Source organism: Recurvomyces mirabilis (assembly GCF_035927965.1).
Source record: "Recurvomyces mirabilis strain CCFEE 5264 chromosome Unknown scaffold_50, whole genome shotgun sequence".
Taxonomy (NCBI): Eukaryota; Fungi; Ascomycota; class Dothideomycetes; order Mycosphaerellales; family Teratosphaeriaceae; genus Recurvomyces; species Recurvomyces mirabilis.
This window is the reverse complement of record NW_027041984.1, coordinates 39,815-66,572: the sequence shown is the minus strand read 5'-3', so window position 1 is coordinate 66,572 and position 26,758 is coordinate 39,815. Positions and strand designations below refer to the sequence as shown.

At 53.1% G+C, this 26,758-nt stretch overlaps 10 protein-coding genes across 10 annotated transcripts; 5 read left to right on the top strand and 5 right to left on the bottom strand.

The window, feature by feature from the left end:
- Window positions 1-1,106: 1,106 nt before the first annotated feature.
- LTS14_010780 (uncharacterized protein) lies at window positions 1,107-1,644 on the top strand (the record flags this gene model as incomplete). Its single annotated transcript, XM_064843456.1, has 2 exons — window positions 1,107-1,316; window positions 1,372-1,644. 2 exons carry the CDS (start codon window positions 1,107-1,109, stop codon window positions 1,642-1,644), a joined length of 483 nt encoding a protein of 160 aa, XP_064688979.1.
- Window positions 1,645-1,961: 317 nt separating this feature from the next.
- On the bottom strand, window positions 1,962-3,769 carry LTS14_010779 (uncharacterized protein; the record flags this gene model as incomplete). Its single annotated transcript, XM_064843455.1, has 2 exons — window positions 1,962-2,549; window positions 2,609-3,769. The coding sequence occupies 2 exons, from the start codon at window positions 3,767-3,769 to the stop codon at window positions 1,962-1,964; spliced, it is 1,749 nt and encodes a 582-aa protein (XP_064688978.1).
- Window positions 3,770-6,857: 3,088 nt separating this feature from the next.
- LTS14_010778 (uncharacterized protein) lies at window positions 6,858-7,957 on the bottom strand (the record flags this gene model as incomplete). Its single annotated transcript, XM_064843454.1, has 2 exons — window positions 6,858-7,279; window positions 7,339-7,957. 2 exons carry the CDS (start codon window positions 7,955-7,957, stop codon window positions 6,858-6,860), a joined length of 1,041 nt encoding a protein of 346 aa, XP_064688977.1.
- A 456-nt stretch (window positions 7,958-8,413) lies between these two features.
- On the top strand, window positions 8,414-9,179 carry LTS14_010777 (uncharacterized protein; the record flags this gene model as incomplete). Its single annotated transcript, XM_064843453.1, has 2 exons — window positions 8,414-8,437; window positions 8,493-9,179. The coding sequence occupies 2 exons, from the start codon at window positions 8,414-8,416 to the stop codon at window positions 9,177-9,179; spliced, it is 711 nt and encodes a 236-aa protein (XP_064688976.1).
- Window positions 9,180-9,886: 707 nt separating this feature from the next.
- LTS14_010776 (uncharacterized protein) lies at window positions 9,887-10,837 on the bottom strand (the record flags this gene model as incomplete). The annotated part of the gene is made up of 1 exon (XM_064843452.1): window positions 9,887-10,837. The coding sequence occupies one exon, from the start codon at window positions 10,835-10,837 to the stop codon at window positions 9,887-9,889; it is 951 nt and encodes a 316-aa protein (XP_064688975.1).
- Window positions 10,838-14,188: 3,351 nt separating this feature from the next.
- LTS14_010775 (uncharacterized protein) lies at window positions 14,189-14,738 on the bottom strand (the record flags this gene model as incomplete). The annotated part of the gene is made up of 2 exons (XM_064843451.1): window positions 14,189-14,617; window positions 14,694-14,738. The coding sequence occupies 2 exons, from the start codon at window positions 14,736-14,738 to the stop codon at window positions 14,189-14,191; spliced, it is 474 nt and encodes a 157-aa protein (XP_064688974.1).
- A 967-nt stretch (window positions 14,739-15,705) lies between these two features.
- CMK2 (Calmodulin-dependent protein kinase cmk2) lies at window positions 15,706-17,003 on the top strand (the record flags this gene model as incomplete). Its single annotated transcript, XM_064843450.1, has 2 exons — window positions 15,706-16,845; window positions 16,917-17,003. 2 exons carry the CDS (start codon window positions 15,706-15,708, stop codon window positions 17,001-17,003), a joined length of 1,227 nt encoding a protein of 408 aa, XP_064688973.1.
- A 1,287-nt stretch (window positions 17,004-18,290) lies between these two features.
- ERO1 (endoplasmic oxidoreductin-1) lies at window positions 18,291-20,155 on the top strand (the record flags this gene model as incomplete). Its single annotated transcript, XM_064843449.1, has 2 exons — window positions 18,291-18,413; window positions 18,464-20,155. 2 exons carry the CDS (start codon window positions 18,291-18,293, stop codon window positions 20,153-20,155), a joined length of 1,815 nt encoding a protein of 604 aa, XP_064688972.1.
- Window positions 20,156-20,463: 308 nt separating this feature from the next.
- LTS14_010772 (uncharacterized protein) lies at window positions 20,464-21,456 on the bottom strand (the record flags this gene model as incomplete). The annotated part of the gene is made up of 2 exons (XM_064843448.1): window positions 20,464-20,670; window positions 20,764-21,456. The coding sequence occupies 2 exons, from the start codon at window positions 21,454-21,456 to the stop codon at window positions 20,464-20,466; spliced, it is 900 nt and encodes a 299-aa protein (XP_064688971.1).
- Window positions 21,457-21,837: 381 nt separating this feature from the next.
- On the top strand, window positions 21,838-26,679 carry VPS8 (Vacuolar protein sorting-associated protein 8; the record flags this gene model as incomplete). Its single annotated transcript, XM_064843447.1, has 1 exon — window positions 21,838-26,679. One exon carries the CDS (start codon window positions 21,838-21,840, stop codon window positions 26,677-26,679), a length of 4,842 nt encoding a protein of 1,613 aa, XP_064688970.1.
- Between the last annotated feature and the right edge of the window lie 79 nt (window positions 26,680-26,758).

The following is a 26,758-nucleotide window of genomic DNA, read 5'->3' as shown; positions in this document are numbered from 1 at the left end:
GAACGCAACGCTGCATTTTGGCTATCATAATAGCCCCCAGTCTCAGAACACTCGTGCACAAAGGACTGGTTAGCCATATGCATTGCCGCGCTAGCAGTAAGCAGTTGTAGGGGGAGTGGACTTCTGGTGGCCAGAGGGAAAATATCTTGTAATGGGTTATACTTGAAGTCGTCGTAGAGCACAAGGTCTTTGCTCACGTTTGTCGCGACTGCATTCGATATTACGAGTTAGCCCAGCGTTCTTCCGGAGATGCCATGTAAAGTGGAAAGGTAGCGCACAGTAAGACAAGTACCGCCTTGACGCATCGTCAAGTTCGAGTGTGCTCAGGATACGAGATGAATAGCCCAGGTCGACGAAGCCGTAGGTTGGGCGACTTTGGCCAGTCGTTCTGCCACGGCTCGCCTTCCCGGCTTCCCAGCGAAGAAGCCGTCCGTATCCAAGGCAATGCTGGCCTCGAGTGATGCATTATTGGCAGTGAGGAAACGCTCGGTCGCATTTGCGTCGTTGCCTTCGACATGTATGGCATGCAGTGTCGACGACTTGAATTGATGCCATAGGCTATGGAAGAGATTGCGCGCACGAGACTCGAGTATGGTGCAAAAGCGAAGCGCCTTAGCATTCACTTCGGGCGGAAAACTTCCGCTATCTCTTTCTGGTCGTCTCCTGCGCCAGACGTACCCCGTCCATTACCTGCATAACGCTTGTCTGCTTATGTGCCAATCGTCAGCATTTCGCTTACCCTCTCCTTACCAGCACGTTTCGATTCCACTGCTGGTCTCTTGTTATATGCCGTAGACTGCCTGAGGATGCAGCGAAGCATTGTTCTCGGCTAGGATTTGCTGTACGAAGTGGTCAAGCTGGGAGGTAACAGGGAAATTGGGTCGAATTGTACTGGATTTTGCCTTGCTATAGGGTTTGGAGTGAGATATCAATTCAGCTGAAGCTCAGTAAACGAGCGGTGGCTGGCTGAGGATATCAGACAACCCGAACATATATATGTCATGGTAGAGCATCTTCACAATGATGGCTACGGGTCTAGGTAACATCTCTGTCTCGCACCTCCAGACCTCGTCAACCTACATCCGAAGTGCGCAGAAAGCATCAAAATGGCCGACGCTTCATACGACAACATGACACGGACGACGCACAGGATGATCGACAGCTACAATCAATGGGACATCGACGCCATGATTGCCAACCGCACAGCAGACTGCGTCACCGAGATTCTGCCAAAATCCATGGGCAGAGAGCCGATGAACAATACGGAATATCGAATGTACTTCGCTAGCGTCATGTCCATGTTTCAGGGCTTCACTGTATGTTCCCAATCAATTACTTCCCTGACACCGTGCTGAAATTTATTTCGCTTAGGTCATTATCGAGAGCGAGCTGTATGATGTCCAGACCAAACGGGCAGCGCTGCATCTCCGATCTGTTGCACAGACGCCTGTCGGACGATACAGTAACGAGTATGCCTTTTTCTTGACATTTGACCACGACTGCAATAAGATCAGTCGATTCGAGGAGATGGTCGATAGCAAGTATACCGTGGGGCACTTGATCGGGCTGAGAAGCCATCTTCGGAAGCACCGTGGTAACATGGAGGTGGCGTGGGCGAACACCCTGTGTCGAGCGAGATTATGAAAATCGTAGTGTATAGGCGGCTTGCTAGACTAGATCGGGGTTGCTTGACGTGCGTTTGGGCTCGTGAGACTGTGACCGAAGCTTGCCATGGCCTGGGAGGAGATCTTAGCACTCGACGATCATGTTGAGATTCACCAGGATTCAGGTGAGGTAAGATCAAATACCAATCTATAGAGCAAAAGGCGTGCAGGATCTACCGCTGTTGATGATACAGACTATCCTGCGATACACCGGTCCCGCCAGAGATGCCGTCCTGAGCGTCCCAATATCATCATCCAGCTTCGCGAGGACGTAAGTCCGTCATGAAAGCTATCAATCTAGAAATGTGGCGTGTTGAGCGCAATCAAGCACAGCAGTCCGGCGATCAAGGCGGAGCATGGCAAAGTCAACACCCATCCACCAAAGATCCAGGCTAGCTGCCTCCAGTTCACAGCGCCGAGATCAAGATTCATGAGAGCGACGCCAAGGACTGCACCAGTAAGACACTGCGTAGTGGACACTGGTAGGCCGAGCTCGGAGGCGAGTAGTACTGTTGTAGCAGCACCAAGCTCAATAGCAAAGCCACGAGTTGGGCTCATCTGCGTGATCTTGTTGCCCAGAGACCGTACGATGTGGTAGCCGTAGAACCAGAAGCCAATGCCGAGTAAAGCACCAGCGATGACCAGGAACCATACTGGCGTGGGAGACTCGGTGGCCACAACACCTTGTTGATAGGTGTGGTATGTCGCGACCCATGGCCCGACAGCATTCGCCACATCATTACTTCCGTGAGCAATAGACATCATGATGGCCGAGAGGACTTGACAGTATGTCCACATGTGCTCGACCCGGACATCGTAGCGATTCGCTTTGGCGTGTATGGCTCGCAAGAGGTCCGAGTCGTGGGTAATGACGTCCATGGTAATCTGGTGGACTGTTAGTATCGAGCTTTGTCTGACTGAATGAGGTTTGTTGTTGTACTTACACCGCGCAAAGTGATGAACTTAAACCAGCCCCACCACTTCGCCAGGCTGAACCAGGAGTGGTGCTGGACAGGACCGACGAAGCGTTCGTAGGGAGGAATGTAATGCTTAGCTTCTCTCTTGGCCGCTGCGATTCTCTCTGCCTCCGACAATGTTTTCTCCTCATCATTCAACGGGCTGTCTCTGTCTGAGCCGTGTATCCGGTCATAAGGTTGTGTCTCTCCCGATGAAGCCTCCGTCAACGCACCAGCAGCCACTGCATTCTTGTGATCGTTGTTGCCAGCTGTGACATTGCCATATGCGTCCGCATAGTAGTTCTTGACAAACTCATCACCCTTTCCGGGAAAGTAGAGTGGTGGGTTATCTCGCAACAGCAGTGGGCCTAGAGGTAAATGCCAGATACGAATACGCGGGTCTTCCTTGATCAGCTTGCGGTTCAGGAAAGGTATGAAAAACATGTACGTGAGGGCCAATACTCCGAAAAAGATACCAAGAATCAGGCCAGCCAGTTCTCCAGCGGAGAAGTCCTCGAAGCCATCCGTAGACTCAACAGCTAGAAATGCCGCCAGGATAAGACAGGTTCCAGCAATGTAGACAGGCAGAAGGTGAAAGGCCCACTTCAAGCTATTCTTGCGTTCGAGAATGCCATACTTCAGGGTCGCAAAGATGATGGCAGCAAAGCCTGCAGCAATGCCGGGCGCGATAGCCCATGATGCCGCAATTTGGCTGACGCTACCAGATGTCCATCGCCAAGTGATGTCAGCCTGCGTCGCAAACCCCACGCCAATCAGCGAACCGACAATGGTCTGCGTGGTCGAGACAGGCATGCCGCGACTCGTAGCAGTCATGAGCCAGGCGGCATTCGCAGCCTCAGCACAACTCATAGCGAGCATAAGGGCACCGGGGCTCCCATCAAAGCGTCGAATATCGATGATGCCGTTCTTGATAGTATCGGTAACTGGGGCGCCAAGGGCCACCGCTCCAAAGAACTCTGTGCAGAAAGCCAGGACACCGACGACTGGCATTGTGAGGGTCTGCGCAGCGACTGAGGTGGCGTACGAGTTCGCGACATCATTGGCGCCATTTCCGAAGGCGGAGAATACGAACGCAATGCTGCAGAGAGCAAGGATCCAGTCATATCGAGCGGTGGCGGCTGAAGGCATGATTGTAGATGTGAAGGAGATGTGCGCTGCGTTGTATGCTTGAGAGACTCAAAGAAGTGGCACTACGGCTCTCGATGCTGGGAAACATGAATTGACGAACGGCCACGGCCCATAATATAGTTCTACCAGGTCAAAATCGTGGGGACAATATGCACTTGGCAGGCCTGAGCATCTTTTAGGAATGTAATGCTTGTCGCCATGTCATCCAAGAAGACTCGTGGCAGAATCATGCAACGTGCTGATCTCTGTCGTTGTTCCGTGGCCTATGGCACATCCGCGGCGTCCCTTCAATTTTCAACATGATGGATGCTGAGCTTGCCCAGCAGAGGGCAAGATAATGGCCAAGGTGCTGCGGTCATGTCTATCATCCTGCCTCAGTGCCGTTCTTCGCGACATCTTCGAGATCGTCTTGCTCTGTAGTCACCCGCCTCCCTGGTCTTCGTATGCACGTCATTCGAGGCCTGACACAGACAGGTATATTTGATGGCAATTGCGTGGTTGATGCTGATATGGTCGGAGCCTCAGATGGCCGCGGGTAGATGGTCTTAGGTGGGCGCAGCGTGATATGATTGAGGCAGGCAGACCACGTTCTTATATCTGCGAATCTCATTGGCACTCTGTTGCAGCGAGCCAAGAACCTGGTTACGAGTGCCACAGGCCGTCCAAGAGGCTTGGGAAGAGTTGGGCTTGGCCATGCTAATGTCACAGCCTTCGTGCTCGATCACTCGGGTCGAAGCTGGTGAGAAACAACGCCGTATGTGTTCGTCGGTCTCTGGAGTTCCTAATCATCAAGCTGCGAGAGTGCATGCGAGGATCACGAAGGGCTATTGGTAGTTTGTCACAATACAGACGCCCATACTTTGATGGCATGGGACAGAAACCATCCTTTGCGTGGACTACGTAAGCCGAGAATCCACCGAACGACAACCCTTGGATAAGGACGCCAGTCTTCGCACATAACCAGCAATCATTGTCTTGGATGCAGAATACTACATCTAAGCTCAGGATACTGATATTCCTCTCCGCCTGCCTTTCGTCTCGTGATGATGCGCTTAACAAATCACTATCACTCCGACTGGCCCTCGAGACGAGCCCCCTAATAAGTCTCCTCCCTTCCCAGCAACTACCCGACGATGACTTTTCCGATGCTCACAGTCGAGTTTGCGGACGGTCAGAATGGACGGCTCTTCAGCGTCAATCATTGATCTGCCGAGTGAGGTTCGCACCGCAATCCTCGCCCTCCTAGACGATGTTGTTGACCTCCAGAATGTGTTGCTGGCATCGTCACACATCCGGCGGCACCTGGCGCATGACAGACAGACCCTCTCGATCGTAGACCAGTTGTTAAAAAATGGCTGCACGCATCCACAAGTCGTCTTCTCCATCTACGCAGCCGCACATCTCCGCAACAGAACACCGTAGCTGGAAACGTACATCAAAACATATGGGCTCAACTTCCTGCAGCCAGGATTTGGGGATCCGAAATATGCTCTGACGAACAATCCGATTCTTGATCGATTGCCTCATGACATGAAGTCTGTACAGGTCCGTAGCCTACTGACGATCTCCAGCGCCATTCACGCCACGACCCTGCGCTGCATCGCTTTGTATGCCGCTCGTTTCCAGCGGATGCAACCATTGACTCTAGCTGAGCCATATCTCTCTCATAGATACGCCGATATACTCACCGATCTTCCTGCCGATCTCGGATATACTCTCCCAAATGTTGGCCGATCGACGTGGGGCGAAGTGCAGCGTATGCTGAAAGCTTTCTGGATGATTCACTTTGCGCGGATGTTCTTCAAAGACGTGAACCCAGGCGCATTCGCATGGCCCAAGACTCCACCTCCAGGACTGCGGACGATGAAGCCCGTTGACCTATTCGGCTTCAGGAGGCACGGGTCTGGCGTTGCCATTGAAGCCAGGCGACCACGAGACTACCTCTTTGATGCTCTTCATCTCTAGCTGACCGCAGAAGAATTCCTCGCGGACGGTGAGGTAGTACCGCAAACGCCATCGACCCCGGACTCATCCCCTACCCAGCGGATCGAAGGTGATCTCGAGGTGTGGCCGGTGACCACGGAGACCATGGACTACTTTGTTCGGATCTTCCAAGAGGTTCGTTCCCAGAGGGATGGCGATGGTTTCTATCCCTGGAGACGACTCGGCTTCGCCATCTGGGACGAGAAAATTCTGCGTGCTGCGGGTCTGATCGATGAAATTGCCAGTAATCATAAGCTGAGACATATAAGTGAGCCTGGCCTCAGAACTGAAGTGGCCGAACGCCGAGCACTGCAACCCGTACGTTGGTTAAGCGGGATCAGGGGAAAACATTTCCTGCTTGTGCAGAATCATCGGCCCACGGTGCATGATAGTGACCAAGCGGATGACCCCGACTATGGATACCCTGAGCACACGGACGAGTCTTGGTCACCGTGATTTCTCGTTGAGTATCACACAGTGAGGTTGTTTTTGCCAGCTACTACGGCAAGAACTTGATACCGGATCATACCGTTGCATGGAGGTCAATGAGCCCAGGTACAATGTGGTATGTGGTCAAGTACTTCATAGATGATAGTCCCTGGTACGGACTTCTAGCGGGGCATTGAAAACAGCAAAGGCAATCTGCCGTGGTACGGTCTCATCGTCGTGAAACCTCCCATGAAAGATGTGAAAGATCCATGATGGTAGGTAGCTAGAGCCTTCATGATCAAAAACGGGATAGGCCTCGATGCACCGCCCTCCATATAGCTCGTCGTTCCCACATACGGCCAACAAGGACGGCATTTGCCAATATTGTCACCGGATTGCTGACCAGCCCGTCCTGCTTAACCTCGAACACAGTCGCAAGACCCGGGAGCCTTCATCCTCTGATCGGCTGACGTCGTGGTCATGGCTTCCACCACACCACAAGCTCCTCACCATCACCGTACCACACCATGTTTTGCCTCAGCAACATCTCCTCTCTGTATATCATGAGATATGACGAACATGGATTGACCTGTATAATACGGTCCAATATTACGTAAAAGATGCTTCAATATCGCTTCAACGCAGCAGTAAAAACGTCTTCGCATTATAGACCCCGTCACCGCATCGGCTCCGTACTCTCACGATTCTGATGCTCATGCCCGCCCTGCTGGCCCTCCTCGGCCTCCCTCTCCCTCAACTTATCTTGATCAGCATGCTTCGCCGGATCAAAGACATAAATCGGGAACTCCAGCCCCACCGTCCTCTTCACAATCACAGGCAACCTTGACCAGATCGCTGGTGGCATGGGAAGGAGAATACTGGTGTCGTGGAGATACTTCTCGTAAGCCGGCCAGTTGCTCCCCTTCTCGTAGCGTTTCTTGGCGCCAGGTCGTTCTTGCAGAGGGAGGCCAGAGAGGAACATGAGTAGTGCTGTGAGGAAGATGAAGCCGAGCATGCTGGCATACAGAGCCGAGTATGCGCCTGCACCCTTGGGAATGGCGCCGTAGCTTGCAGGTGTGATGGCAATGATGAAGATCGCTGGGAGGCAGTGTTAGCGCAAAGTCACCTCGGTCAAGACTGAACGGACTTTGGCTCACCAACTTGTACCATGATCTCAGCAAAGTAATTCGGATGCCTCGACCACGCAAAGAATCCCACATTGCAAATAGCACCCGGCTGCTTGCCCGCCTCGGACTGCTTAAACTGATATTTTTGCGCATCAGTGACCGTCTCCAGACCCAAAGCCAGGATGAAGATGATGACACCGATCACATCCGTAGCCTTGCCAAACTTCGGCTGACGATACGCTAGCACATTCGGCGAGTTCAGGAAAAGGACAGGCAGACTGACGGTCCAGACCCAGAACATCTGAAATACCCAGAAGCCCAGGAAGGTCCAGAACTTGTCGCGTTTGTCATCGAATCTGTCATCTTTGCCAGTCTTAAGGATCCTAAACAAGAGAAAGCCGGCAAGACGACCAGCCCAGAGCATAAGAAAGATGGAGGTGATGATTTGTCGTGGATGCGTCGAGCCACCCATGGCTAGGGTCAAGATGGCAAGCAAGATGAAATTGGTGCCACCCATGAAGTCGGTGAGCTTGTCAAATTTGAGACTGAAGGCGATGCTGAAGCCGATGAGTTGGTAAGCGACTGTCACGATGAAGGTGATGGCGAGGTAGTAGTTGTCCAAGACGTGGACGGGGGCGTGGGTGGGCATCGTGATGCTGTGTTGGCGGCTCCACGCCTGACGTCTCTGGGATAGATTTGATAGACTGATGTCCGGAGGTTTGGGATACGTAAGTGAAGGAGGTGGCGCGCAATCAGTTTAGTATATATTCATCGTCCCGGGCTCGACGGATAGTTTGTCGTCCGCGCAGAAGCGTATTGTCGCTGCGGATGCCTTGAAAGACGTCATGGATCTCGCAAAAAGTTGTCGGAGGTAGGACTCGCCGAGATGGCGCTAGTCCTTTCGTGGTAAGCATCACGAGATCCTCGCGAAAGATGGTATGCTTGGCATCGCCGCGGAGTCACAAAATAATCTACAGCAAGAAATTGACCAAGGTCTCGCGTCAAAAACCTTTGCACAGCCACGTGTGGTGTATTGACTGATGGGCAGCTATTCCGTACAGACTAGAGTCCTCGCCTGGAGTGGGCTGCGATGATTGCTCCCGACATGCTAACGCCGAGCATAACAGAGGTAACTCATATTCGTGCTTCAAGGTAGGTGGGAAGGTAAGTACTGACGAGTAAAGGATGACCTCCTTGCCTTTCAGATCTCTCACTTTGGCGACGATAGCAAACCAGCTGAATGGTTCGTGGATGCCCAAACAGCACTTGCCTCAGCTACTTCCGGCGATGATGGACGACAAGACGACCTCGGACACTATGCCGACGGCAAGATGCGAATGCTGACCGACGAACAAATTGCCCTGTTCCGACATAGCGAGATCGAGCTTCTGCTCCGCGAGAGGAGGCTACGACGCGACGAAGAAGATTACCATGCACGTGATGTGGGTACAGTTGAAGGAGGCGACGAAGAAGAGGATCGCGACCACGAGAATTTCACTACTCACTCAGACTCGAGTCTGGAGGACGACCTGGTCGGTCTGGCGCAGCCGCCAACACAACCACCACCAAGACCCACACCTCCAACTTCCACCTCAAGGCAGAAGCCAAAGCACAGGAAGTCCGCCGCAGCGAAGAAGCGTGCCAAGCGCAGGCAGTCTCAAACCAATCCAAGTGATGACTCAGCGTCCACGGGATCCATGCAACGACATCGTGCACAGGAGGTACCTTACGACCAACGGAACAAGCGTAGATGGGAAGATTATATCGAGGATACCGACCCCGTCCACGGCTCCATTACACATCGTCGAATGGTGCGAGAGCTCGATCAACATTTGGCTGAGGCAGTTGAGGTAGATTATGGCGACGAGTAGCCACCAAGAACCATTGCGCTGGAGCAAGAGCAAGGGAGATACGCGACGAGGATACATTACTCTATACACGTAAGTCGGATCTCTCTTCCCGCCATCCACCTCATCTGATGAAACAGAAACAGTCATCCTTAGACGTAAAGCTGCCTGCAGATATTCCGTACTTTGGATCTGGTCTATAGACACTCATCCAGTCGGAAGCTCACGTGGTTCGTGTCGACTTTAATCTTCTCTCTGATTCGCATCATACTCCACATATGCTATGACATTCCGCCCTTGCTTAGATGCATATTGCTGACAGTCTCATTCGAGAGCAGAACATTCAACCTACAGCTCGTCTGGACGTCTCACTGGGTCTGTCTTGTCGCACGAATACAAGCACCGACGCAAAGCACAGGGTAAGAGTGTAGATTATCAATTTCTCGTACGACCGATGTACGTTAGCCTCAGTAGACGCTCGGAGAACGCTACAACCTTGCCCGCCTCCACAGCGCACCTACTCAGAGTTTCTCGCTAGGCCTAGACGAGGAGTATTCGGCGGCAGCCTCAAACAACTTCATTGTCTTCCTCACACTGATCCTCTCTTCCTCGGGCTGCTCATCAATCAACTTCCGTAACTTCTCGCACATCGGGCCCAGTGCTTGCGCTATCTTTGGCAGCGGCATGTCCATACTAGCACCCGTGAACCAATTTAGTCTGGAGTCCCCCAATCACTCTACCAACTTCTCGTCCTTGCTCCAGCGGATGGTGTTGAGATGTGTCTGCAACTGAAGAAGGGGATAGTCCTTTGGCACATCCGGATACCTGACTGGCCGGCAGAGCTCGTTCTTGGTCGTGTCATCGTCGTGGACTTTTTCGATGAAGCCGATCAAGGCAGCGCTGAAGACGGGCTGGCAGAACCGGACTGTCTGCAGCACAATCTTGTTGCCTTGGAAGACAGACACTGGCGGAACCCGCAACAAAGCAGTGGCGGTGCAGTCGACGTAGAGCGTATCACTGACCGGCACGTAAGATTCTTTCGTCATCTCGACCTTGTCAGCCGATATACTTACGATGCGACCTTTGCGGACGACATCCTTGATCTGGTGGAATTGCTCCAGCTCCGCCGTCGTGACAATCGCCGCATGAAATGTCATCGGTGTTATGTCCTCGTCAAGCTGAATTAACTGCCCGCACTCTTTCAATCTTTGAATGCAGTCGTTCATCGAAGAAGCCAGCATAATGGCCTTGCTCTGTCGCTTGATCCTCTCGCGAACTCGCTCAGCAAACTGCTCTCCCGGCTGCAGGCTCGAGCGATCGAGATACATCGGATCACGGGGCATGATCCAGGTGATGTTGTCGGGATCGACACCATTGTTGAGCAGCCAGAGACAAGAATCAATTCCCGTCTTGCCAGCGCCGCAGATGGTGTAGTGTGCGTGGTGGGTCGTGGTGTTGGCAAGATCATTCGGAGCCACGAGGTCTACGCCAGTGGCGACGGCGTAGGGTGGTGGGCGCATTGCCGGCACCTCAACCTTGACATAATTTGTCTCCACCACTTTCGTCTGGCTGCCGACACCATACTCCTTGCCCGTAAGCAAAGACCGGAACAACCCATCGCCCAGCCACTCGCACTTGGGAAACCACTTCACCCGGCCCGAAGGCAAGAACGTCTGCTGCATATGCCGATCATAATAAGCATTGATCTCGTCACGACTAGAGAGGTCGCTCAATCCTGCATTGCCACCAACCTCTTGAATGACATCGGTTCCATGCTTCAGAACATATGGCTCCTACCATGTCTTCTTGCTCACCGCCTCTGGCCTGGCGCCAACCACAACGCACGGGGCACCTACGGTCTGATCACCACATTGCGGAGTTAACCCTACTGCCACGCAATCGTGGTGTCGTGGGCCTCACGTAACTCGGGATCAGTGCGCACCCGATCGGTGTCCGCCGCCTTCTACAACATGGTCGTCCAGCTAGGCAACATCATCTCGAGCAACGTATATCGAGCGGACGATAAGCCGTTGTATCATCGCGGCAACACGGTCTTGATCTGCATCGACGTAGTAGCGATCCTGCTCTTCTTGGTTGCGAAGATGTACTACCTCTACAGGAACAGATCCCGAGCGGCTCAATGGGAAGCCATGACAGAGGAGGAGAGGGCCCATTACTTGGACACTACAGCTGACGAGGGAAACAAGAGGCTGGATTTTCGTTTTGACCACTGATATGGTATGGTAAAAAAGACCCGGCGACGATCAGGCCTTTCCAATGGACAGATCTCCGCATGGCCACCGAAGTCCAGACTCCCGACCAGAAAACATCGTCGTTCACAATTCCGACATTCCTCCCGCAGCTTTGCAGTCGTTGGCATTTGTGTCGATGTGAGGTGTGGCCACAGGGTACTCAAGCATGGGTAGCACGTAGAGAAACGGTATCCAAGCAGGGCTCGCACGTATCGTGACTCGACCTTCCCATGTACCATTACCACCATGCAGCGTGGCAAGTCAAAGCATCGCATACTGAAGACACAACAGCCTCCAAAGGGCAGGGTCCCTCCTGTGTCTCTCTTCTCCTGCTATCGTCCGATCCACTTGCTGATGAACGAGGCACGGTCGAAGCCATTGACTACTGCAGATCCGTGGGCCCAATTCGCTCGACGTCAGATAAGTCCTCACCAATACTTGCATACTTGGAAGCACTCCGTGCCACTGTGAGCGCTCTCGAGCAATGCACGCGGAAGGGAACAGGTCGCGATGTCCGAAGCGCTGAAGACTTGGCGGTGTGTTGAGGCTCAGAAGATCGTACGAGCGAAGCAGAATATACACAGGTGAGCTTACGGTGTCGGCTCCTCTCCAGGACGATATTTTGCTTTATTCGTGTTGGAAGTTGCAAGTCGATCGAGATGTCAGATAGACGATCATTTGATAGTGGAACGGTTTGATGATGCCTCAAGTGAGGAAAGCGGTCGTGTGTAGACCAAGTATTGAGGCCTGAATTTTGAGGCAGGAACGGCTTCTAAACCCCATTAAGATTGCCTGTATCGCTGTTATCTTCATCGTCCGCTCCTCAATTACGTCCATCAAGGGTTATCCGGTCGATAAGCGGTCGTCAACCTGGCGCTAATTCACAAAAAGCTACACTGTCTAGTACGAGATTCTCAGAACAGTAGCCCCGTGAAGGTGTACGAAACAATAACCTCGACAAAGTCGGTCATAGTACACCATGATATGGTCTGCCAAAGATGTCGACATTACCTGTCGCCCACTTCGACCCAGCGTTTCGAACATTGCGACAACCTGCCAGTCGCTTTGCTGCAGTCTATCGACCTCCTCGAGAATCTGTCTATTACTTCGACATAGTCTGGCGACCACGCTAATAGCCTGTCGATGCCTCCGTCACCTTCGCCATCCTCTATCAACCGCGTCTGTCGACTTCGATGCTGTCTGTTGACTCCAATGCTGTTTGTCAGCACAAGGCTACATTTTTGGCAAGATGCGTCCAATCATTTGATATAGTCTACTGACATTGTCATTCATCCGTTGACTTTACTACTTATCTGCCGACAGCTCCGATAAGATATGTCGATGTCGAAGTTTCGCCGACATCTCCCGGCATAGTCTGTTGAGCATGTCCGATACCGACTGGCGCGACAACTAGTCTTTGTGCTATTTTATCGATGGTATGGCGTAACGGATGGGAGGGCTGCTATCGTCACCGGCCGCCATCGACGCTATCCCAGTCATCACATGTTACCCATGCTTTCGTCTTTTCTGGTCAAGAAGTCTGGAATCTGTGTTGGGTGAGGCCAGATGACGGACATCGACGTAGACTATTCACAAACAGATCATTACGTAGCACTCTGATGCGCCTCCTCATACTCCTCCTGTCTAACCTCCTGCAACCACGTCGTCTCTACCGCCACCAGAACATTAGCAAACATCCAAACAGCACCTCCCAGCACTCTCCGCATACTCACTTCCCAGCGATATAGCAGTGTGCGCCATACAAGTCTCCCTCGTCCCGCCATGCCAATGCTTCTCCCCAGCCGGAACATGCACCATATCGCCCACCTGCAACCTGCGCGGAGCCTGGCCCTCCGAACACACAAGTCCATACCCCAACGTGACGGTCAGGATTTGACCGCGTTCATGAGAATGCCAGAAGGTGCGGGCGCCGGGGGTGAAGCAGACATTGTTTCCCATGCAGTCTGAGGCTGTGAAGATGGGGTCCTACACGTATCCATGAATTCTGCGTGAGTCGCGCGGGTCTTTGCTTTTAGTTTTGGCTGTTGGGCTGGAGCGTCTCACCATATGTACGGTGCCCGTGAATGTCTCAGTGGGCTGCTTGGACGCCGTGTCCGGTTTGTGACATGAGCGGATTAGCTGCATCTTGGCGGGAAACAGTCCTCAGGAATAGATGATAAGCTAGATCGGGAGAGGAGGTAAAACGATATCAAGGTGAGGTGCCTCTGAGGGAGACGCATATGTACGTACATCTGGAAGCATAACGATATCGGCACAACTGATGACGTCTCGCGAAGCTACTCCGCAGAACGATAGAGCTCATCAATCGCAGCAGCTGCAAGAGAGGTCCAGCAGCACAGCAGCTGCAAAGTGAACAGCTCACAAGCCACATAGCATAATGTCTCCGGTCGCTTGCATGCCATGCCATATGATGCCACAAACTCATAGAAGCGGCTCGATGTAAATCTGCCAAGTGCTATACTTCAACACCTCCCGATTCCTGATGACCTAGAAATGATGTAGGATTGCGGAGTCGCATGCCACCGTCAATGGATTCGAATGTAGGTCTGGCTCACTCATGCCCGATCGCTACTGATGAGGTTGACATGCCTGCCACCACAAACGCCGTCGAACCACCAACCCAATTGCCCAGACTCAAGCCATTCATGTTGAAACAACCCAGACACCATGCTAAACGCAGCATGCAAAAGCACACACCCCCCTGACCTCTGATCCCAGTCCACCATCCCATCCTCCTTCCCAGTCCATCCCACCACCAAATCACACCGAAGGATCATGATACAAAAAGTTGATATCCCTCGGCCTGGCGCGATTACTCCTCACAAACTCCGCATCTCCCGGCGGCCGCTCATCCTTGGTATTACTCGCCAACATACTCTGAATACTTATACAAATACTCTCGACATTATGCACGGGGCTCCAACCCTGGGCATCGAGCAAATCCAAGCAAATAATGCCATTGCTGTAAATATGAGGATGGATTGGAATGTCCCGCCGTGGATCGGTTGTGAGACGTAGGAAGACGACCTCGGGGGCCTCGATGGGGTAGTTTTTGGAAAAGGAGAATTTGAGGCGGTAGTGGTCGTGGGGTGGGTAGAGGGGGTTGTCGAGGATGCGGAGGTCCATGTGCCAGGTTTGGAGGTCCGGGGCGGAGACGAGGGTGATGCCCGGGGGGAGGACGCCTTGGATCTGTTGTTGAAGAAGTGTTAGTATATACAATGTGCGAGTTCCTGTGTTGCAATGATGTAGTCGATGGTGTGCTCACCTTGGCCAACTCCTTCTGTAGCCGCTTCCCACTCATGCCCGCCATGTTGGAGTAGGAAGAGAAGTGTATGGTGAGGCCTGGTCTGCGATCTGAGGCACGGGTACTATTGTAACAGGTGTTGCCTAGCACTACGGCTCGTCGATCGAAAAGTATGGGTGTGCCGCTGGTGTGGGGATCGATGAAGCTATGCTGCGAGGCCGCAAGTTGTGATATATGCGCAGTGGTCGTAGAAGTGGGTTGTACGTGTTTCGGCTGTACGTGCTTGTGTAGGAGTGTCTCAGGTGATTGTTATCGGTATGTGGCAGGATTTATATGCGTGGAAGGCTCAAAGCTGTATTCACTACCTTTCACATGCAGCCTTCTCTCACGTGTCTCCTGCTTGCGTGGGGTATATTATTCTCAGAGCGGTCATCGAATATCGAAGGTAAAGTACTGGTGCACGTGACTGATCTGCTCCCAAAGAAGGTGAATGATAGAGATAGCTAGACCGATACGCTCATGTCAAGAGTGCTATACAGGACAACGCAGCTCCTCCCGTTCGTTGGTATGAAACATATGTTGCTTGCATCGCCATGGAAAGATCGACCGACGAGGGGCAGCAAGGTCGCGCTTGTGGCGGGGGCGCAGCAACGCAACGCAACAACCTGGCTCCAAGCTCACCACCAAAAACAATCCCCTCAGCCTCACAGCTCCTGAACGAGAGATATCTGATTGACTGACTGACCGCCGTACTTCCTTTGCATGATACCCTACATACTCGCAACCTGCCTACCTGCCTGCCATTGCTCACTTGCTGTCTTCCTGTGTTTCGACATTCTTTGCCCGATCAATAGACACCTCGGGGACAGATCTACGAACGATAGGCGCAAGCTTGAGATCGCTGGGGCAGCAACATAATCACAGGCGGCCTCGAGGCTGCCCAATAGTATAACCAAGATGCCTCGTATATCTCCCCCAACTCCGTCACAGCAACGCAGGAGCCCAGCTAATAGATCCAACAACAGTAACAAACATGCTCAACAAACTCCAAGGCCAACCGGAATCCTACGACCGCAAATCCAAATACCACATGGGCCGCACCCTCGGCGCAGGAACCTACGGCATAGTAAAAGAAGCCGACTCACCCACGGGCAAAGTCGCCGTGAAGATCATCCTCAAAAAGAACGTCAAGGGTAACGACCAGATGGTCTACGACGAGCTGGAGATGCTGCAGCGCCTCCACCACAAACACATCGTGCGCTTTGTCGACTGGTTCGAGAGCCGGGATAAATACTACATCGTGACGCAACTGGCGACGGGCGGGGAACTCTTCGATCGGATCTGTGAAAAGGGCAAGTTTACGGAGAAAGATGCTTCGCAGACGATCCGGCAGGTGCTAGAAGCCGTGGATTATCTGCATCGGAATCATATCGTGCATCGGGACCTCAAACCCGAGAATTTGCTCTACCTCACCCGCGCCGCCGACTCAGATCTCGTGCTAGCTGATTTCGGAATCGCGAAACATTTGGATACACCAGATGGAGTACTGAAAACTATGGCGGGATCATTCGGCTATGCCGCACCAGAAGTCATGCTCAAACGGGGCCATAGCTATCCAGTGGACATGTGGTCGATGGGAGTAATAACCTACACCCTCCTGTGCGGGTACTCCCCTTTCCGCTCCGAATCCCTTGCCGACCTAATCGACGAGACGAAACACGGCCGCGTAGTCTTCCACGAACGATACTGGAAAGATGTGTCGCAGCAAGCAAAAGCCTTCATCATGACCCTACTCAAACCCGACGCGAAAGACCGAGCCACGAGCGCCCAGGCGTTGAAGGATCCATGGATCAGTGGGGTAGGAGCGACCGATCACAACTTGCTACCGGAGATCAAAGCATACATGGCCCGAGCGAAACTGCGGCGAGGCGTGGAACTCGTGAAGTTGGCGAATCGCATCGAGGCGTTGAGGATGCAGGAGGATGAGGAGGAAGGGGTGCCGAACCAGGCAGATATACCGGCGAATGCGCAAAAAGCTGCTCAGGAGGCCGTGGTGGCGCATGCGGGGAGTGTGGGTGGTGGGAGTGGAGGTGGGCTGAAACCGCCGGGAGCAGGGGAGATACCGCGGAAGCGGAGTTTGTCTAAATTGGCCAAGACTGCTATTTTCCGAGAGGTGGGTACAAAATCGTGAAAGTCGGAGATCTGGGTAGAGTGTCGTGCTAATGTGTGTGTGATTCTGTACAGGTCGTGCTGGCTAAAGTGCGCGAGATGAAGGCCGAGGAGGAGCAGAAGCGGACGATTGATGAGGCGACGCATGGAAGTAAGCATTGATTGGCATGTGCCGACGAAATTGGTTGAGTGACGCGATGGGGTGGGATGTTCGTGAGGAAGTGGGATGAGAGATACCTAAGCTACCTACCGTAGGCTGACAGGCCTGCCGCTTGTTTCACGGTGGGCTGACGCGACGAAGCGTAAATCCATGGCGGATGGCCGTGGGAAGAGGAAGAGAGTGGCAACAGGCTGCGAAGCCTAAGTAGCAGCAATACCCAAGCATGTCTATGTTCATTAGTGGAGTGGTTCAGCATTGTCAGGTTCAACATAGATCAGGTAAGAAGGTCGAGCAGATTCAGCATCGTAGCCTGGAGATTTCGAGAGGTCTGCCCTTCGGTCGTGGTGCTTGATCATGTACATGATTTTGGGAGGTTCATGATTCTACCTGTAATATTCCCATTAGCCCTGTACTCCGACCATCTGTGTCCAAGACCATCATGTGCGTGTGCAGTGGTAGTTATCGTTATTGTACTATCAGAAACCCAAATTCTAAGCAGCGACAGGATAAATGCAGGCAATTGTCGATACCAGCATTTCCCTATTCCTTTTACGGCTCTTCCTATTAAGCAAGAAAGGTAAATCTCATCATGTTATACAAGTGTGTGTTGTGTTGTTGTAAGTCAAGCATGAAGGAGAAGAGTTCGACGTACCTTTCATTCAGGACAGGACATCTTGAGGGATGTCTGCCGTCTACTCTCTCTCTCTCTCTCCTTCACAACGGCATCATGTCCCGACCTGGACGGGATGGACAATGTCATAGCATAGCAACGGTAGATGGTTCCTTGCGGCTCTATACTCGCGATCTTGCGGTAATCTAAGGTAATAATGTGATGGGTGAAAGGGCAAAGTGGGAAATTCTGGTGGAAAGGACTAGACTTCATGCGCCACACAGGTGGCGTTTTGTGCGGCGAGGCCGGGTAATCACAAGCCAGGAACGTGCCAGTTGTGCATATGGAAGGGAAGTGTATATCATCGCCGTGCCAAATGGCTTTGAAATAGATGTAGTGATTACTCACGGTCTGTATCTGTGTCCTCCTCTTTCTTTTCATACAACCACTCTCGTTATTGGTGACGACGATTGATTCGCTTGGCCTCCCTCCTGCAAGCGTCCTCGCTATCGTCGTTCATTGTTCATTGTTTTGATCTATCCGCATACGATTACCAATAACGACGACAACGACAACTGCCATTCGAGGCATATTTGACGACAGTAGTAAGTGAATGGTGCTGCTAGAGTGTGCTATATCACACAGCGCTAACGTCCTCACTCAAAGCATAACTACGACGATGCGAAGATCAACAGCGGCACGAGCATTCTACCTGGCAGTATTTGCACTGTTCAGCAATGACTGCGTTGCCCACGCCGCCTCTTCCACACCCTCCCATGCAAGCAGTCCAGACGTCTGCGCCGTAAGTACCTCGACCCAATTTCAATCCCGACCCCTCATAACACCATCCAGCTCGAACCTCGTGCCAAAGTCTCCGACGCATGTGCATCATACGCCGATCTCGACCAGCTGAACAACCGACTCTACCCCTACGTTCACAAACTCGCCAACAACACCGACTTCTTCTCCTACTACCGGCTCAACCTCTATAACAAAGAGTGTCCGTTCTGGAGTGATGAGAGTGGCGCATGTGGCAATATCGCCTGTGCAGTGACGACGGTGGAGAATGAAGAGGATGTGCCCGCGATATGGAGGGCGGAGGAATTGAGTAAGCTCGAAGGACCGAAGGCGAAGCATCCTGGTCGGAAACAACAGAAGGAGAGGCAGAGACCACTTCTCGATCAGCTGGGTGAGAGTGTTGGGGAGAGTTGCGTGGTGGAGTATGATGATGAGTGTGATGAGCGGGATTATTGTGTGCCGGATGATGAAGGCGCAGCGGGCAAGGGCGACTATGTCAGCTTGGCGGACAATCCAGAACGTTTCACTGGATATGCTGGCGAAGGAGCACATCAAGTCTGGGAGGCGATATATCGCGAGAACTGCTTCTCCCGACCACCAACCAGCGATCGTAGTGTCGGCCTACCTGGCCTATCCGCACTCTCCCCAGGCCTATCCCAAAACCAAGCACAAGCCGCCCTAGACTTCAAGCAGGTAATGAAAGCCCACGACCGACAAGGAGCAACCAAATCCGGCACCACAGAAGAGAACGCCCCAGAGTTCGAAGACGAATGCCTGGAAAAACGCGTCTTCTACCGCGTAATCTCCGGCATGCACGCCGCAATCTCCACCCACCTCTGCCACGACTACCTGAACCAAACAACCGGCCAATGGGGTCCGAACCTCCAATGCTACAAAGACCGCCTCCACAACCACCCGGAACGCATCTCGAACCTCTACTTCAACTACGCCTTGGTCTTGCGAGCCGTGAGTAAACTACGCGACTACGTGCAAGACTACACTTTCTGCACGGGCGACAGCGCGCAAGACGCCAAGACGAAAAACATGATCCGGCAGCTCGCGGACAACATCCCGCCCGGCCCTCAAATCTTCGACGAGAGCATCATGTTCCAAGACCAACCCGGCTTAGCAGACGGTCTAAGTCTGAAAGAAGACTTCCGCAACCGCTTCAGGAATGTAAGTCGGATAATGGACTGCGTAGGCTGCGACAAATGCCGACTCTGGGGCAAAGTCCAGACGAACGGGTTCGGGACGGCGTTGAAAGTCCTCTTCGAGTTCGGCAACGGTCACGAGGATCAAGAGAAGCCGCTTCTACGTCGGACGGAACTGGTGGCGTTGATCAATACCCTGGATAAGATCAGTGGGGCTATGAAGGCGATTGAGCATTTCCGGGAGATGATGGTGGTGGTGGAGTTGGAGGGGGGGAGCGTGGAGATGGCGCAGAAGGTGGTGCAAACCAATATCTCGGACGATATTGAACTCGACGATTTCCCTCCTTCCTCCTCCTCCTCCCACGACACAGACAAGCCCGAACTAAACCCGGAGACCCTGACCCAGATCTTCACCCAAGAACTCGCGCTCGTGTGGAGCGCTTACGTCTTTGTATTGAAATCGTGGTTCGGCTTACCGAGGAAACTGGGCGGGATCGCGCTGAGTGAATTGAAGCGGCTGTGGGAATTTTGGTTGGGGAGGCCGGTGCCGGGGCGGAGTTGGGAGGTTAGGATGCCGAGGCGGGATGAGATGTGAAAATCCCATGGCATAGCATGGCATGGCAATATCCTGCTTGTGGTAGCGTGGAGTTTTTGGGAGGATATAACTATACAGGATTTAGGAAGTCCAGTGTTCAGAGTGAATTGCGCAGTCTTAGAAGTAGTGGGTAGTCGGTATGAACCTGAAATCTGAACCTGCTGTCATACATGCATCGCTGTCGCCGCATCTTCATCATCTGAAGGACTTTCCCTCTCACGTGAGTACTATATCGTTCACTTGATCATCTCTAGTCGAAAACCGACCTCATGGGAAAAGGCCATGGGATGTCTTATCTATCTACCTACCTACAAATAATTCCCCCCCGCAAACTTTGACGAGAAGCCCGAGGCTTGATTGAGTAGTTGTTTGCGCTTCGTCCCATCGATGCGCATACCGGCGCCCATGTCCTTTTCTCGGTCGAAGGAACGTTTGCTGGGATCGTCTTCGAGCTCGGCGGAGGGGCCTTTGGTCGCTTCGTGACGGGACATTAGGGATGGGCCTCTTGACTTTGCCTGAAGAAGAGTGGTTGGTATTAGCAATGAAGGAAATTACGAGGACACAGAATTGACATGGAAGTGAGTGAGTGAAAAGAGTGAAATACGTACGATATGCTCCCTCGCCTCCTCATCTAGGTCCGTTGCCCTCTTACTCCTTTCAGCTGCCGGTATCGCTTGCGAGCCCGAGCCCGAGCCAGACGAGGTAGAAGTGGCAACCACCCCCATCATCTCATCCCTTAACCTCTTCCGCTTCTGCTCCGGAGTCTCGTTCCACGCCGAACTACCATCCTCAGTACCCATGGCACTATTAGGCCCTTTAGCTCCCTTTCCAGTATTGAAACCTCGGGCGCGGGGTTTGGAGGGGTCCATGCGGGCGGCTAGGTCGTCTTGGGTGGGTGGCATGGTCATCCAGGCATCGCGTTGGGGTTGCTTTGAGAATTCTTGGGGGTTGGAGGAAGTGGTATCATCACTCTTGGTTGGGTCTTTGCGGTGTGAAGATGTGGTTGTGGTGGCGTTGGGGGAGGGGAGTGCGGGTCCGAACTCATCGTCGTCGTCTTCTTCCTCGCCATCGACATCATTGAAGGTCGTCGGTGGTGGTGCGTCCGGTATCTCATTCAGTGGTGCAGGGGGCATAGCAGGTCCTATGACCTTTCGTCGCTTCTCGCCACCATCTTGGTTATTATTATCAGATGATGGCCTTGCGCCGGAAGCTGTGGCTGGCTTGTCTTCGGTAGTGGCTTCTTGCTTTCTTTTCCTCTTGGCTAGGAGGTGTGGTGGGAGATCTGGTCCTAGGGCCGACATTATTGTGCCTGTTGTATGTTGTCCTGACGGAGTATATATGTAGGTGATGGTGGTTGAGGTTGGATGTGTGGGTGAAGCTTTGGCCGCGCCGCGGAGGAGCGTCTGCTTGCGACTTCGAGCTTCATCATCAGCATAGCATATTTATTAGGTAGCTGCTTTCGTCATTATTCACTGGACTTGCTCAAGCCCTGGATGAATGTTGTCTCGAGGAAGTAGATGAAGGAGTCTGACAGCTCTCGATTAGTAACATCAGGAACAGGAAGACGGAGTGATTCGTTAGATATATCGCGTGGCACGGCGCAGCATCGATAGAGCCGGCCCACAAGTGCAACACCCTCTACGTCTGGAGTAGAGTGCAATGTGGACGCTGAATAGTGACCGATGAGCTCCCCTGCTCGAGGCGATGCGGAAGGAGGCGACAATGAGGACGTGCAGGCAGACGAGACAACCCGTACAGAGGATGAGCGGGAGCGGCGGCGGAAGGAGGAAGAGGATGACACCGACGACGAAGACGGCAGTGTGATCTTTGGGGACATGCAGGGCCACGAAAGGGACGATCCGATGGATGAAGCAGGTACTGGAGGACTAGATGAGCACGAATTGCTGGAGCAAGACGTGCCTCAGATACTACGAGAGGATGTAGATGGAGGAGTAGAGACGCCGGACCTTGATCTCGGACCAGATTTGGGACCCGACCCAAGCCCTTCAACACCGCTAGCGGCGAGTCCCCTGGCCAGCCCAGCAGACTCCGGCTCCATACCAGACGATACGCCCTCCCTACAAGGCTCCCTTCTGTCCTCGCCTGGCCGCGTAACATCTCCTTCACATTCACCACGGAGGCCGATCGGGCGCACCGCCTCCAGCGCACTGCAGCCATTCGAGCGCCGCTTCGAGACAAGGCTTTCAACTTCTCCCTCTCCCTCACCTCGGCCCTCTTCCCCTGCCTTCCTCACGCCACATTCACGGCAGGTATCACTAGCATCGCACTTCTCTGCTTTGTCATCTCAGGATGGCTCAGTGTCAGGTGACGAGGCTCCGCAGGCTCCATGGGAAGTGATACGCTGGAACAGGCTCCGCAAGATCACTGGCCAAGCCTTCTCGGAATCCGGCAAACGCAGCTTCGGTCGACCAACATGTCTTGCTGTGTCTGCTTTGATCGCCATAGGGACGTCCAAGGGCTTGATCCTCGGCTTCGACTACCATCAGAACATGAAGTTGATAGTGGGTCAAGGGACCAAGGCAACGGAATGTGGTAGTGTGACATCCATTGCCATCTCTGCAGACTACTCTACCATAGTAGCGGGCCATGCGAACGGGTCAATCTTTACTTGGGAGATCAGTCGGCCTGCGAGACCCTTTTTGCAGGTTGCACCATTAGCTCATGCCGAGCTGAGTCAACGGCAACACCCAGATGGTCACGTCTCGGACTGTGCTGTACTTCATGTAGGCTTCCTCGGAACACGACATACGGCACTCGTATCTGCTGATGCCGGAGGAATGGCGTTCTCACACCTCGCCACCCGCGGCTTGGGACCAGTGACAAGGACGATCAAGAGCACACGACTACTAGGCAGATATCCTACTACAAACGAAAGTGCTGAGCGCAACCGGAAACCGAGCTCAGTCCTCGCCTTCTCGCCACTCCCACTGGGCAACGTCGAGCAATCTACTGATAACATGGGCCTGACAGCTCTGCTGACTCCATATCTACTCGTCATTGTCTCAACCACACCAATCGCACAAACTCAGCACAAGTCTAGTCGACCGAAAGAAATCACACCCCATGGCACTTTGAGTGGCTGCCTAGCATGGTTCCCAGCCGTCAAACTCAAGGCATCTAACGCGGAGAAAGACAAGGAGAACTCGGATACGAAGCTCGTGTACTGCTGGTCAAATGTCCTGATTGTGTTGGAAGTGGTCGTGCAAGAAAATGCGGATCCGGCGAAGCCACCGAGTCTAGAGTTCCATGTGCGAAGCCGATGGCGCGCAGACGAAGCTATCGTCGCCGTGCAATGGCTCGGCCGGTCTGTTCTGGGGGTACTGACTGTAAGCCAGCGGCTTCTCATTGTAGAGGACAATACACTTCAAGTCACGGACTCCATTGATCTGCTGCACCGCCATTTATACCATCAGAACCTATTCGCTGATCAGCTTCAAGCGATCGTAGAGCGCGTGGACAGCGATGATCCTTCATTGCATGGGGTTGTAGCAGATGCCTTCTACATGAGCTTCCGTGCCTACAAGGGGCGAGTTTTCCTGCTTGGATTCAATGACCTGACGGTTGGCACACTCTCAAATTGGGCGGATCGACTCATGGCGCTCATGGAGAACGGCGATCATATTGCCGCCATCCGCCTCGCAACGGAATACTACAGTGGCGGCGCGAACAATGTCACGATTGGCCTGCCCGAGAATGACGCAGCGAGGCACGAAGTCGTGCGAGAAAGGTTACTAGCTATGATTAGTGCATCACTCAGCTACAGTTTCTCGCAACACGATGAAGAGCGATCGAGTCGATTGCAGGAGCTGGCCGAAGTCTGCTTCGGGGCGTGTATGGGTATGCAAGAGACAGACTACCTCTTCGATGATTGCTTCGACAACTTTGACGATGCAGACGAGAGCGAACTTTTTGTTACGACACTAGAGCCATACGTGCTAGATGGCGAAGTCAAGGTCCTACCGACAGAAGTCGTCAACAGTATCGTCTCGCACTTTGTCTCCGAGAACCAAGCAGCCCGACTCGAAGAACTGTTATGCAGACTCGACCCCTTAGCCTTCGACCTCGATCAGATCACGATGCTCTGCCGACAACATGGTCTTTATGATGCTTTGATCTACGTCTGGACGCAAGGCATAGGAGACTTCGTGACACCATTGATTGACCTCCTGACTCTAGTCAAGATGCTACGACAAGGTGATGACGACGAAGATCTATCAGATGATCCCTTCTATGAGTCTGCGAGCAAGGTTTTCCCGTACCTGGCGTATGCTTTGACTGGTCGACGATACCCTGGTGGTGATCTAATTGATGATTCGGAGGCGGAGAGGGTGAAGGCGGATTTGTACGAGTACGTCTTTGCTGGTACGCCTATGCCTTGGCCACCCGGCTCGCGAAGCACATTCCGTGTTGCAGATACTGCTGAGGACGAGCCTGCATTCCCATATCTCGTGCTACTATTGAAGTTCGATACCGCGAACTTCATCAGCATGCTGAACGAAGCCTTCGAAGACTCTTTCCTCAACGTCCTCGACGAAGATTCCACCACCAACGGCTTTATACTGAACGGCTCCAGTAAGCGAGCCGGCTACACAATGACTCGACAACACATCATTAGCATTATGCTAGACGTCATGCGCCAACAAGATTTCTCTCCCGAGCAGGTAATCTATCTCGACATGTTCATTGCTCGAAGCCTGCCAAAATATCCCGGCCAGCTTGTTCTGTCCGGCTCACTCCTCACGCAAGTGCTGCAGAGGTTATGTGACCCGCCGACGGATGAGCTACGGGAGGACTGTCAGCTGAGTATCGAGTACCTGCTCTCGGCCTATAAGCCGCCTGATGTCTCAAGACTTGTGCGTTTGTTGCGGGCTGCGAGGTTCTTTCGGGTGCTCAAGACGGTTTACCGTACGGAACGGATGTTCACGGATCTGCTTGGGGTGTACTTTGTGGATCCGGAAGATAGACAGGGTGTCTTTCGTTGCATAGCGGATTGTCTGCTCCCGAGTACTGCTGCTAGCCAGAAGCAGATTTCTGCGGTCAAACGCATCGTACTGGATCATGCTGTGGATCTAGCCGATATCGATGTCGTGCAGGCTGCACGTACACTCTGCACATCCGCTCCAGATCTTCTTGAGCCTACTGTTAATGCCTTGCAAGACTCATACCAGCAGTTCTTATTCCTCAGGACCATACTTGAGCCTGCTCTGCTGCAGCAGTCTCGCGCGAGCATTGCCACGCTGCCAACACCTGAAGCGCAGAAATCGACTTTCATCGAACAATACATACAGCTTATGTGCTTGCATAACCCGACGCGAGTAGCTGGCTATATCGACACGCTACCGACAAGCAATCTACACCTCGATCACATCCTGCCTGCGATGGAAGAAGCAGGCGTAATAGATGCTGCTGTGTCACTTTTGAGTAAAGATGGCAGAGCAAGGGACGCCATGGATCGCCTAGTATCGCATTTACAAAGTCTCGAGCAGGCACTGACAAGCCTGCTTACGACTGCAGCTGAAGCACCCGATGAGAGTGCCACGTACGAAGCTGCTGACGATCTGACTCAAGCTGTTGAGAAGTACACCAAAGTCGGCATCTGGTTATGTCAAGGGCAGACCGCAACGACACAACGCCGACCACGACCTCGAACGAACCTTGCTTGGGATGTATCGGAGGACGACCTTGATCTGGACGAGTATCTGTGGCTGAATCTAGTCGATGCAGTCGTGCAGGTCACGAAGAATGCTGGTGCAGCGGCAAATCAGTACGAGGACCAGAGGACATCCTCGGGACATGATGTCCTCGATGTCAATCAGATCGTGGCATCCCTACGCAACAACGTTCAACAGACCTTCACGGCGCTCTTATCGGCGACCGCCACATCGAGCGCAAAGCGTGCACCAGACAGCAACACGAACTCGCGACAAGACAACCTCAGTTTCCTCCGCGTCCTCCGTGCCTTCCTCACGCGCGCCGCAACCACCGCTCCCTCCCTCGCCGACCTCCGCGCAGTCCTTTCCGATATCTTCTCCGCTTACGCCTTCGAACAAGGAGTCTTGAGCCTGGCCAACGAACTCCTAGGCTCAGACGTCTTCGCCGAGATCAAGGAAGTCCACGATCTACGCCAAAGAGGCTGGAGGCCCCGATCGCAAGTCTGTGAGCAGTGTAAGCGGAGGGCGTGGGGTCAAGGCGTCGGTGAAGCGGTCTGGGATGCTTGGATTGTGAAGGAGGGGAGTCGAGAAGCTGAGAAGGCGCGGAAACTTGTTGAGCGGGGGGGTGGGGAGGAAGCTCGACGGCTGGAGAGGGGTAAGGCGAAGGCGAAGGCTGCCGTTACTACTGCTGAACGAGGTGGTGTGGAAGATGAGGAGAGTAGGAAGTTGACGCTGGTAGTGTTTGCTTGCCGGCATGTTTACCATCGGGTCTGCATCGATCCTGGGTTTAGAGATGGCGGGGCTGGTATGAGGGGCTTGTTGAAGTGTCCACTATGTAATCATCATGAATGAGAACTCGTAATTCTGCAGATACCAAATCATTGCAACACCAACACAAGCCCCTGTTTTCTTGACGACCTCTCTCATCGTA